The sequence below is a fragment of the Bombus impatiens genome, unplaced genomic scaffold (assembly GCF_000188095.3).
Source record: "Bombus impatiens unplaced genomic scaffold, BIMP_2.2 scf_0037, whole genome shotgun sequence".
Classification (NCBI taxonomy): Eukaryota; Metazoa; Arthropoda; class Insecta; order Hymenoptera; family Apidae; genus Bombus; species Bombus impatiens.
Genome location: NT_176456.1, coordinates 595909 through 608855, shown reverse-complemented (window position 1 = coordinate 608855; position 12947 = coordinate 595909). Strand labels below are relative to the sequence as shown.

The following is a 12947-nucleotide window of genomic DNA, read 5'->3' as shown; positions in this document are numbered from 1 at the left end:
AATGTGATATTTATTAAACAATTATTACAGGAATTATAAGTTTCTTGTGGAATGTACACAGTTGGCTGTTTATTCTCAGACTGACTGGCTTAGTGACCCATGGCCCTTGAAAAGGTTTTGAATCCCACTCTCTATGCAGTAATGAGTGTGATCAGTGTAGATGCTGTGTGGCGTCACATGTGCCACAGAACCTTCTAGTAGCTTCTCCACGTGCCCAATGTTCCATCCATATTCTTGCGCTTCTTCCGCCGAATTCTCGAAAGAGCATGCACGTGCTAGCCGCCGCGGTACGTCTCAGGAACGCACGCTAGTGGGGATATCGCTGGGCAAGAAAGAAAAGAATCCGTTCGATCGATCACCTCATCCGTATGCGATTAATATCGTTGTATTCCAACAGAGACAAAGACAACTAAAGACATCACCTGCTAAGATATACAAAATTACGCTATTATTTGACGTAATAAAACACAGATGAAATAAAATCTACGACGTGTTGCACGTGTCATTCAAACATCAATTCAAAGATTACGCATATCCGTCCGTGAAACTTCTCAGCAAAGGAAATCACTCATCGTGTAAATTAACAGCTTCTGCAACAACCACGTAACATCGAACGAGCATCAACCGGTAGCCAAGGAACGCTCGAGGTGGAAAAAGAAGTGATATTTTTTTAAACGCGTGGAGCATCGGCAGCGGGCGTAACGCAATATTCCGACGGAGGTATTTTTCCCCGGTGATCGGTTAAAAGTCGGCCGCTGGGGGCGGCGGCGCACGGCGGGAGAAGACGCATTACCAGATTGGCTCGCGCCGCTCGCATTCACCCAGTCTTTTACATTCATGAAGCTTTTATTCGCTTGATTTGACTATACGCTTCGTATTCACGGCTCTCGATTTGATTTGCATTGATTGGAGTGCCAGGTTTCCCGATAACCGGCTGCGCCCCCCTTCCGTGCACGTCGCGCGACGCCACCGCCGGTAATATGGCGCGTATGTGCCATCGTCCTCTTCGCAGCTAATTCCGACCGTGGAAATCGCTTGCTTCGAGCTCCCCAGGCATCAGAGTGTGTTCTATTAACTGAAATCTTTTGCTCGCAGACGAAAACTAATTATTCTCTGTCTCCTTGTATTCTTAGCTTCTTCGCTCGCGTAAATTGCTTTTGGATTTAACGAAGCATACGTAGAAATTCTTTCATCGGTGGTCGATATGTTTCTTCTTCGCACGGATCATACGATTTGAAGTAATCTTCGGGGTGACGTTGGATCTTCTCTGTGTCTCCAGTGTCAACTTCAACTTTTTTTTTTTTTGTAGAACTCCATAATATAACTTTGTGTGTTAGAAGGGGGATAAGAAGTTGAATGGTTTTAAGCAAAAAGTATTTGCTCCGTGTAAATAACACAATGTGTATAAATAACACAATAGGCCACTATTAGTAACAGCTTAACGTTAGAGTACGCAATAGTGCGGATAAGTAGATAGAAATATCTTTCGAGTTACGCGCCGTTATACGGGTTTAAGTTTTATTTCGTGCTCTTTAATCTCGTTGCTACTACCGATCGAATGTTCCACTCGGCAAGCAACAGAAATTATCGTAAGTGGCACTATCGTAACGGCGACTTTACGTTTTTACGTAACGATGACAGTATTATGTCGATGTGAGCGGCGAAACGATGATTAATCGATCGCCCGTCACAGATATCCCGAATTCCTCAGCCCGTCACGGCTACCGCGGCAACAAAAAAAGAAAACCGATGAATAACCTTTCAACCGACATAATATTTGGGGGACAAAGCCACCCTGGGTGCCAGCGTGTTCATTAATAAAAATCATACGATCGTTAGGGCGAAGGTATTTACAATTCGAGATCGAAGACTCGCCCTCTCTATCATTTTTTATGGTCATTTTTTCGAAACGATGGAAATCGCGTAGTATATAAAAGGAAACACGAATCGAACGAAAAAAATAAATTTCCCCTTTTGATATTAGTATGCTATCTGATTTACCTGCTTAGATAACTTTATTAGGTTTTTCACACAAATTTACTGCATTAATTTTTCGAAAAGTCGTTCTTACAGATAATTTTTTCGATCTGAAAGTGTTTACTTTATGCTTTCTTCCAAAAGAATTTATTTAAAACGCTAAGATCCATTATAAATGCACCCTGGTATGTCACCAACGAACTAATACATCGCCACCTCAAGATACCCACAGTCAAAGAGGAAATAGGAAAATATAGCGATAGATATAGCAAAAGAGTCGACAAACATCGAAATTACTGGACCCTTAAATTACTTAAACCGCTAATTACTGGACTACTTGATACGTCGGACCAAATACGCAGGCTGAAGAGACACTACCCGTTAGACTTAAACACCAGATTTAATTAGATAATTATATTAAGTAATATTTACTTATTTACAACACTTACTTAAAAATTATACTTATCTATAATAAGTATTAACTTATTATAAATATTTAGCCATGTCACTGCACCACGCTAGAAAAAATTACTGAAAATTCTCAATGCGAAAATTGATTGTAAATATTAATAAATAAAAAAAAAAAAGAATTTATTTCTCTTACAACCCGTCCTTAAACGTTTCTAAACTTTCTACCTGTAGGCACAGTAGCACCTGCTCAGAGGAACACGGTTTCGTTAACTTGACGGCTGCAACCCTCGCGTTTCCCAACTACACAAAACACGAAACGTCATTCGTTATTCTCAAACACTGACAAAAGTATGCAGCTCCGTTGACATCCACCAATGTCCTCGATCTCATCTTATAAAAAATGAATCGAGGCAGCTCGGTGACCAAAGTGGACGATCGACACACTGGAACAACCAGGAATCCCATTTTCTCTTGGGGAAAGAGGGCGCGAGAGATCGAGCGCGTTTAATCGTCGCACGATGAGTCTGAAGATTCTTTTTTCTTGATCCCAATAGAGTGTAGGGGGATAGACCGAAAAGCTAGTGCAGCTGGGAATATGTCGGACGAAATTGATTCGTACGCTTCGCGGTTCGCGGCGATCCAACGCGGTAGATCATTCATCTCGCGGCTCTACTATTAGTACAGTTATTTATGGTGAAAAAGAGTATAGATCGTGGCGACTATTATGCATCGCGGGTCCTCCGGGTGATTTATGTGCCGCTGCAAATTGCCGCTTGTCCTTTGTGAGACCGAGCAAAGCGAGCCTGATTAAATCCTTTCGAGCGGCCGTAACTCAGCCGCGTTTAGAAGGTGGTCTCCGTGATACAATATATGCCGTGGACACGGGAAAACGTCGGTAAACTTTATGATTATCCTGCGGTCGAGCAATTGGAGATCTTTAGACTTTCACAATGAGGGCAAATGCTATCGAAGCGAGGAGAGTGAACGATATATTTTTATTCTTCTTCGATTAACCCTTAACTACGAACGTCCGTATTTTTGCCGTTACTACAGATCCTACTTATGTATATTGAATTTAAATATGTACACTGCATATATTTATATTCGTTTAATTTTCCTTAATTATGTTTAATTAAAAAATCTCATATTATAAAGGTACAACGATGGATGAAATCCAATTAATTGGAAATAATTTGTCATTTTGTAATGGAGATAATACTGAATTTAAATGCAGTTTGGAACAGGAGCGCGTTTCGTTTAAACGAACGATGCTCCTCCTGTCTATTTCTATTCATTCGATCCATCCCTTTGACCCTTTAAATAAATCCAACCTCGCAAACCTCTCAAAACTCTAAATCGCGCGCTTCAAAAGCTCTGCGCAATTATGGAAATTGTGCTCCTCGGTTTCCTTGTTAGTTTCGCCGATTTCGTTCCCTAATGATTTACTCGCGAATGTGGCGAACGTAGGAAACAAATACGAAAAGAACGCAACAAATGAAAAGAATTAACAAGGACACTTTGGAAGCTCGTCCTTCTTCTCCGCGTCGTTATCATCGAGCATCCTGAAATGGAAGGTCGGGTATCGCCTGAGTCTAAGCAGTTCGTGCTCGGTTTGCAGTTCGATCAGCTCGGCGTAATTATCCTGCAGCTTCTTGATCAGTTCGGATCGGTGCATCACCATCCGCAGCTTCCTCTCCGCGTGCTCCCGCTGCCTGGCCTCGGCGATAAGATCGCGCCGGTGCTCCATCTCGCACCTCGCCACGTTCATCTCCAAGATCTGCCGATCGAGCTGCTCGTTCTTGCTTCTGACGGCGGCGATCTCCTTTTCGATCGATTCCAGCCGAGCCTGGTGGTCCTCCAAGATCCTACCGAACTGTCTTTCCATTGTTGCGATGTCCTCGTCCAATTGCTGCGGCGTCTTCTCATCTGGAAGTCCTTTGGCCTTGCGCTTCAGGTACCGTTGCATCTCTTTCGTCACCGTTATCGATTCCGTGAACTTCAGGTCCTCCCGCAGGTCCTCCAGACTCTTCTTCTGACACTCATGCTCCCATTGCTTCAACAGAGTACCTAGAAAATTGTCGCGTGCAAGATACACAATTCATACGTGACATGGTCCATCGTGTACAAAGTCACAAGTTCGGAAATGCCTCGTATAGAATGATATCTATATTTATAGGAGATGAAAAGATGGAAAAATGGAAACACTCGTATGCATATGTAAGTATACGTGCGATAAGTACGTATGTATATGAATATACCAAAGTGTTAGGAAGACAGTACCTCTCTGAAAGCTCAACAGACGAGATAAAGCCTGCAGTTTACACTCCCCAGCAGCTCTAATCAGTTCGTTGACGTTTTCGACAGCCGTTTTCGAAACAAGAACCGCGTTCTGCGCGTCGTTTACGTCTCCTTCGAGGCGGACCTCCACTTGCCCCATCTTCAACACCAACTGTATCTCCGCGTCCAACTCCTCGATCCTCCGACATTTCCTAGTTTCGATCAAACTCTTCTTCATATCCTCCACGTCGGCTTTGCACTTCTCTATCTTCTGTTCGAATCCAAGGATCACGGCCTCAACGTCCGCGATCTCCGCCTGCTGTCCCTTGATCTTCAACTCGAGATCGATCTTGGTACGTCGCAGACGAATCAAGTCTTCCCAGTGGGAAGTTTCTATGGTCACTGGAAGAATAACTGGTCGAACGTCCAAATGATTCAAGATCCTCAGGTAATCTTTGCATTCCGATGGCAAGTAAACGCACGGCAATCGGGAGACTACGTGACTCGCTAAATCGTAGAGGTCGGAAGCCTCGAGATTTTTCGTATTTATTCTCGGTCTGCGATTGTACTGATGTTCGAGGAGCTCGACTTGCAATTTGTTCAGAGAAAAGAATTCGGATCTGAACTTTTTGGCTATAGATTTTTCTTTGTTCACGAGGAATCCATATTTAGCGACCATTTCGTCGTTAACATGGCGAAAACTGTTAAGATGATCGTTTAGTACTTCCTGATATTGTTCTTTTTCCACGATTTGCTTCTTCAGTTTGTCCTCTTCTTGCACGGCCTGCATTCGACGATGGATTAGGATCAAACCGCGGATATATCGTAAATTCAACTGATTTATCGCTGCTTCGATATTCATCTTGAACTGTGAAATATCAGAATTATACCGATATCGATCGATTTACCTTTCTCTCTCTCTCTCTCTTATACATAATCGTTCCACTTTTTTCTACCGATAAGCAAACTCACGCGAAATAGTTCTAACAATTTCCCATTGAACTTGTCAATCCCATCATTCAAAAGCTCCATGACCCTTCCATACTCCGCCTCCAACATCCTGTTGTACCGCTCGCGTTCCTCCATAAGGAATTGCACGTCTTTCTCGTACTGTTTCACCGCCGATATATCTTCGGACGTATAGTTTTCCGGCTTCTTCTCGAGCATGCAAGCCGGCTTGGGGATGTCTATCTTGATAGTGTCCTCCCATCGCACCTCCAGCACGCCGTCCATCATCGCCATTAGGGCACGCTCGCGAAAATCATCAGCCAGCAACAATAATTTGATTCGTTCTTCCTCCGCCGCCTGCTTGTCCAACAATTCCTGCTGCGACGGGGAAACGTACGGTTTCGCCTTCACCTCGTGATCCAGCACCTTGATAATGCTCTCCGGCCTTTCCTACGCGCGAAAAAGGAAACTGAACTGCCCGCGAACTTGCAGATAAAGATGACGCCTCTGAGAGTTTACGAGCCTCTCGATCTATGGCGATTATTAAGCGATCCACGATGTGATCAAGAATGGTGAAGAATAGACGGTTCAATTTGTCGAAGAAAGCACGAGTTGCGAGAAGTTTATACAATTTTATCATTTCGTGTCACTGTGGTATACCATATAGTGAACGAAAGATTTTTTGAAAGTTCCTTAATTGTATAATGGCCTTAATTTACAAATCGACCGTTCTAACTTCGAACATGTAAGAGGATCGTTTGATCGATTGATTTACGAAAATTGAAGTAACTCAATTGATTGATAAATGTTCAATTTGTATCGAATTATCTTATAAAGTACGATACGTTTACCTGCCAGTGCCAAACAGGATCAGCAGGGATGTGTGGCACGTGTCGATTAAACATAGTCCTTAATTCCGTGTCGATATAACGTATCCTGTCGATCCTCTCGCGTATCACCTTCATCTCCCTCTCCTTTGTCGCATATACTTCATCGAATGTCCGGTTGAAGAAAGCGCGAAGTTTCTTGCTGTCGTGCAACAGCAAGTGATTGTTTATCATCACTTGGCCGAATCCGTAATATCCGATTTGAGGATAATAAGGTGACTGCTCGATGTATCGGTGTGTGGTCGTACCTTTGAAAGAAAACGAAGGCGTTAAAGTAACGGATGACAGAATTTTAAGAAAAGACGAAACGCACACAAAGGAGAAAAACATTCTGCTGTGCGTTAATTTTCGATAATTTTCGATAAAATTTACAATTTTACTCGAAATTTATGTCATTTTATACAGATCGATACAATCGAGAATAAATTGAATTTTCACTATAAAACACAATTGTAAAATCTGATATTTTAATTCTTTCGATACGAGGAATAACTATACTTGTGTAGCATTATACGCTATACTTATTTACCATTTAGGTTTCTAAGGAATTCAGTTTCGTCAGAACTGTCATTAGTTCAATTCGTATTATTCTCTTTATTAAAGAAAACATCTACTCTTGCCTTGCATCGCCCTCTGTTCCTCCAAGTCTGCCTTGACAATGGCTATCTTCTCTTCCTCCAGTTCCTCCTGATCGTCATCGTTCTCGAGCAATAAATCCAATCTTCTCTCGTGTTCATAGTACACCTTCTGCTTCTTATGTAGCTCGACTTGTAGCTCTTCCGCGGTATAAATCCTCCAAGGTTCAAACTTATCGTTCTCCAAAATATCATAGGCGGTTTTCTTGCAAAAATTCGCCCACTGGAAGTGGTATTTTTCGTCTGTCGCTTCGGAGAACTCGGGATAATTGGTAACCTGTATGGTACCGAAAATGGCGAACAGACATTTGCCCAGAACCTGTTGAGGGTCCCAGAAAACCTTGTGAATCCATTTTGACACTCTGCGCGTCTCAGAGATATTGTGCTCGAGCTCCAAGCGAAGATTTTCACAGATGTCGCGGCCTGCTTTCAATTTCTGATCACGGTTTGTGAGATCTAGATCGAAGGACGACACAGGAAGTTTCTCTATTTCCGGACTGGCGTCGTTCGTATCCAGTAACTTTTTCACCTTGCCTCGTAGGACTTCGAAGTCTGCCAAAATTGCCGCTCTTTCTTCCTTACATTTTTCTTCCTCTTCTTTCAGCTGTATCTCATCCCTCCAATCCGACCAGGTCTTGTCACCCTGTTTTGGATCGGGGAACTCGTACTTTGGACGCGTTAATAGCTCGTAAATCGTAGGATCGAGGCTGGCGTAGTCCGACTGGATCTTTTTCTTCAGCCTTTCGTAAACTTCGTATTCGGTTTTGTACAGCGGTTCCTTGGAGGAGGTTACTCTTGATTGCGAGAGATTCTACGCTGGAGGAAAGAAGGGGAAATAATTGTAGAAAGAGACTGGAATTACATTTATTATCGTCTCTAAGAAGACGGGGAATACGATGTTCAGGTAACGACGAAAAGACTGAAAAATTCGTACGGCACTTTACGTACACATTGGCTCATGAAAATTTAAATTGTTCCGATTGTAGCAAATTAAAATACTAGGTATAATTCCACTTTATCGTATTTCCCACTATTTGCCTAAAAAATAACAACGAAACCAAAAATAAAAACCTTTCTTTCTCCAACGATACCGACCAACGAGCCATCGTAGCCCAAACAAACGATCAAGTCGCCTTGTTTATTCGCCATAGCCTTGGTCGTACCCAAATCGGACCTATGGTGCGTCATGATATGCGCCACTACTCGTCGTACCGTTTTATCTCTGATCAAGACGCATCCATCGAGAGCGGTGGTAATGATCCATGATCGATCGACGTACAAATTAGCCAGCTTAACCTGATGTCCCGTCGCTAAACCGTCCTCCATAAAGATTTGCTTAAAATCATGCACCCTCTGCACTCGTAATTGACGCGTCAGATAAGGAGATCCTATGAGCAACATCGGATTTCCAGGGACGTGATAGAGAGTACGATACACGCCAGGAAGTTTCAACGACTGTAGGGGATCGGTGATCAAATTTTGTTCCGATGACGCTTCGTATAGGTCCACGATCTGTCCTATGTTGTAATGTTTCGCGCCCACGTAAAGGACAAGGACTCGCAGCTGCCTGAATCCTTCGTAGATCAGAAGATCCGTGATCATGCGACGAACTTGGATCAACGTTACCGGGGTGTACATCTTGTCGCGCTGAAGACTTACGCAGTAACAGTTGCCGGTTCTTTTCTCGCCAGCGACCATGAATCTATAGTTTTCGTGATGGTATCGTGAACTCTCCAAGATTAAACATGCAAACTGCTCGTTTAAAGAAGAAACGATTTTCAAACAAATACGCTACCTTCCAGTGTTTGAAAACTTGATTAAATCTATCGGCGTTCTTTGCAGCCTCACTCGAGCTGCGATCCTAGGTTCGATCGGTTCGACAAAGGTAACGAATACCACTTCGCCGTTTTCCGTTCCCAACACGACTAACGGAAAATCTGGATGTGAAACTTGACAAGTAATTTCGCTTTCAATTTCTGGATCGATGGAAGATAACGGTTTCCCTTCGTAACACTCGACGACGATCAACTCTTTCTTCACATCGCAAGTCACAACGAGATGATGGCACCAGGGATAGATAAAATCCGCGAATCGATAGGCAGCGCCGTAATTGAGAACCATAAGAACTCTAGGAGCCGCATCGTCTTCGGTGAAATCGATCTGCATCAAATATCCTTCTAACGTGGTGTAGAAGAATCGATTTTCGTACGGATGAGTCACCAGAACGTACGGCCTTGTTTCCGACTTCACGTACCATTCCCTTCGCCACGAACTCGTTCTCGGGTTCCTCGTGAAGAAACGAATTTGACAGAACGTCGTTCGTAAGATAATACCATCTCGGAACCAGGCGACTATCGGCAATTCTACGTCCGTGCAGATGTCACATCGTTGGGAATACACGATACGATTGATGCTACTTCCATCTAAGTTGCTGAGGAAGACGTGGCCGTCGACGTCTGCGATGGCTAGCAGCGGTTCCGTAGATGTTGGACTCCAGTCTGCCCACAGGATCGACGTATCTCTCGGAAGCTTTATCTCGTGATCTAGAACACGAAAATTGGAATAATTTACTTGGAAACTGAAGAAACTTAAAGTAACGTTGAGTGAATTTTGGACAGTTGCCATTGCCAATGATTCGTCGGCTATAATTTTTCATAAAGTCACGTTACACTTTTACGTATGTCCAAGAGTGACTCCGTAACTTTCTTGGCTCGATTCCTTGGACAGGGTAGAATTTATCGATCGATCGTTTGATCCTAATAAAAGATCGAAGTCGATCGAATTTAACGATAAGAAGCAAAAAAACGCTCTTGCCTTTCACGATGGCGACTTTCCCAGCGATATCCACTTCCCACGTGTACAACTGTCCGCAAGTTCTGCCCAGTTGGCCGACAACGGTGGTTCCGATCTGAGTTATCTTCAAGATCTGTCCAACCTCGTCGCGTATAAAAGTATTCACGGAAATAATCTTCTCTCCGGTTCTCCAATTCCAAATGGTCATCATAAAGAGAGGATACGATCCAATGGAAATCAAGTGATCTCCCTGGGCAAACGCAGTGGTTAAGTATCCGGAAGCGCATCCACCGGTGCATTCGGCAATTTTCGACATGGACGGGTAAGAGAAGACGAGGATTCTCGGTTGAATGATCTTCTCCGCGAAGGCGAACACGGACAGTGTCTTGTGAGCGGAGAGACACCGGACGCCGTCTCCAGTGTCGTGATTCCAGCACCAGTAAAAACTCTGTTTCCTCTGACTGATGTTGAAGAACACGATGAGAATACCGGAACACCATGCTAGAACGTCCTTCGTTATCCAGACGATGTCTTCGAACTTGTTACCGCGTATCCAAGCGGGCCTCCAGTTGTTGTGATTCATCTTCTTAGGTAATCGACGTTACAAGAAGCGGATAACCTTAGAAATCTCTGTCTAGTTACGCAAGTTTGATAAAAGCTGATTCTTGGAAAACAGTCGAAGAAGCATACGACGACTTGACTACGAGTTTAAGGTCGGTTCACAATGAGCTGCGTTTGCGAATCAGGGAAAAAGCGACTGGAATTCTGTCTTTAACAAACATTTACGATACAGCGATACAGTCTAATGGTCTTTGAGACTAAAATAGAATATATAGTGAAATATTATGTGTCAAGAATCGGGAGTATTAGGAAAGAATAGCAAAAACGCGGAGAAATGGAAGACGAACGGTGACGAAAGAGCAAACGGTTGGCTCGAATGCTTTGCCAGAAGCCAACGGGGTCGGCCTCGCAAGAGGAGTTTGGCAGGCTTAAGACAAAAGGTGATTAGGATACGCGCAGTCGATGGTGGTTTATAAAGACCCCCATAGCGTGGCGTGATGAGGTCAAGCAGCGGGGAGTCATTCGTATACCAAGGGCCGATCAAAAACTTATCCTTGCCACGTGATATACTGCCCGTGGATACCTGCCAACCTCTTTCTCCCTCTTTTCCTCCCTCTGTTCGATGACCTGATCCTCTGGCTGCCTACCAAACCAAGTCGTTCCACCGTCAGTGATGGACTCAACACGTTTCGCATCGGTTTCCAACCTTCCATCCAATCAATTTTCAAAATTTCATCTTTCATGGTCCAGAACGTGTCAATTTTTCAAACTTTCGCAGATTTTACTAGCTTTGATTCATTGAAACTTTTTATAAATTTTGGACGTTAGGGGCTACTATTCTCCGAATAAATTCTGATATATTTAAAATAATATTCTATGCTTTTTAACGAGAAATTAACGGTTTTAGTATATTTAGAACTCTCGGTGCTCGCCGGACATTTCTTCTATTTTCTTCTATTCTTACGTAGAAGGTCAAAGACCTTGCGAAACTAATTACTCGAAAATCTTAAGTAGAGAAAATCGAACATCCATCACTAGCAAAGTATCGGTCGAACGACGATATATGGCGTTTCTCTTGCTCTTCCACTTTGGAGGATCCATTGGCTCGAAGATGCGTGGTCCGCGCGGTTCGCGTTGCCCGAACCTGTGGCCTTACCATTAAATTGACGCCCGCTGAGACTCGTATTTGCATAACCCGACGCGATACGACCGATCCTATCGACGTCCCCGCGAGTGGCCGCCTCGTCCGCGGTTCGCGCGACTCGCGTGGGAACCATCCTTTATCCTCTTTCTCTGCACCATCGAGCAACCTTGTCTTTTCCCAAATTTCATACCCATTTGATACTTCCAGTAGAATGTAGATCGCAGTTACGATTAAGTGTAATACGTAGATATCTTTATATCGAAGCTTTCCCGAAGATAAACTATAGCACCTGCAATTCATAGCGTTCGAATAGAATCGATAGCATTGAAAATAGACGCTTGGTGCTTTCCCACATCGTGTTCATCGTAGAATTCATATGCGTGCAACAAGAGAATCGGTATTATTATTAGTCGAAACCGTTTATTTCGCTATTCAGTGCGAAACGCGTTAAAAGACAAGCTCGTAAGGAAAGAGAGGGAAAAGGGTGAAAAATGGAAGAGGCGAAGGATGTTCTCGTTGGAAGGTCCGACGATGCACGCAGCAGCACGCGTGCGTGCAATGGCCATCGGCGTTCCACGGAGCCAGGGATGCGATGGTCGCTGGTACGGTACGCGTCCGCATGCGGAGTGTGGGAACTTGGGGTCGAAACGGAGAGAAACGGCGCAAAGGAGAGTGCGACGAAAGGATGCGGAGAAGGAAAAGGAAGAAAAAGCGCGCGCGCACCGTGAACCCAAAAGAAAACGAGAGAAGGAAAGAAAGAAAGAACGAAGAATCGGACGAAGAAAAATAAGAGGAAGACGTGGACGACGACAAAGAGGACGAAGAGAAGAAGAACAGGGAGGAAAAGAAAAAAGGAGCAAGCGACGGCGAGTAGCATTTAATCAGAGCCCACGAAGTGAAGTGCACGGTACAAGTGTATGTATATAGAAGCGGTGTATATGGTTCGGTTAGTTTTTGCTTGGGAGGTTGCTTGGAAATTGGCGCCAAATTAGTAAGGAGGACGAGGCGAGGCTCACGCTGCCTTGGGCTGCGTGACGCGAGACATTAAAAGTAACCTCTGCTCTCTCTGCTACACCCTCGTCCCTCCGCCAAATCCTCTCTGCCCTCGGCTTTCCCTCTTCTTCCTTCTTCTTTCCTTCGTCCCTTCTTTCTCTTCTGCTTCATCCTTCGCCTTGCCGCGTCTATATCCTTTGAGTTTCGTGTGGCTCGTTTCTCGGCCGACATCGCACCACCTCCACGACTTAGAATCCGCTTCTTCTCCTCTCTCCGCGCTCATCCTCCTCCTCTTCTCCTATCCCGGTCCCGGTAATCACG

General features: G+C 44.1%; 1 protein-coding gene across 1 annotated transcript; it reads right to left on the bottom strand.

The window, feature by feature from the left end:
• Positions 1 to 3892: 3892 nt before the first annotated feature.
• On the bottom strand, positions 3893 to 10511 carry LOC100740690 (cilia- and flagella-associated protein 43-like). Its single transcript, XM_033322886.1, has 8 exons — positions 9950 to 10511; positions 8931 to 9678; positions 8207 to 8837; positions 7121 to 7913; positions 6465 to 6748; positions 5638 to 6063; positions 4669 to 5533; positions 3893 to 4455 (listed from the first exon to the last, which is right to left on the bottom strand). Exons 1-8 carry the CDS (start codon positions 10509 to 10511, stop codon positions 3893 to 3895), a joined length of 4872 nt encoding a protein of 1623 aa, XP_033178777.1.
• Positions 10512 to 12947: the final 2436 nt, after the last annotated feature.

What these genes read in the sequence shown, in the direction of transcription:
- LOC100740690 (XM_033322886.1), bottom strand. Translation starts at nt 10,511, where the DNA reads ATGAATCACAACAACTGGAGGCCCGCTTGGATACGCGGTAACAAGTTC. An exon ending in GTATCGTTGGAGAAAGAAAG is followed by an intron (nt 7,914 to 8,206) that starts GTTTTTATTTTT and finishes ACCTCCTCCAAG; the next exon opens with GAACCGCTGTACAAAACCGA. An exon ending in ATCCTGTTTGGCACTGGCAG is followed by an intron (nt 6,064 to 6,464) that starts GTAAACGTATCG and finishes TTTCGCGCGTAG; the next exon opens with GAAAGGCCGGAGAGCATTAT.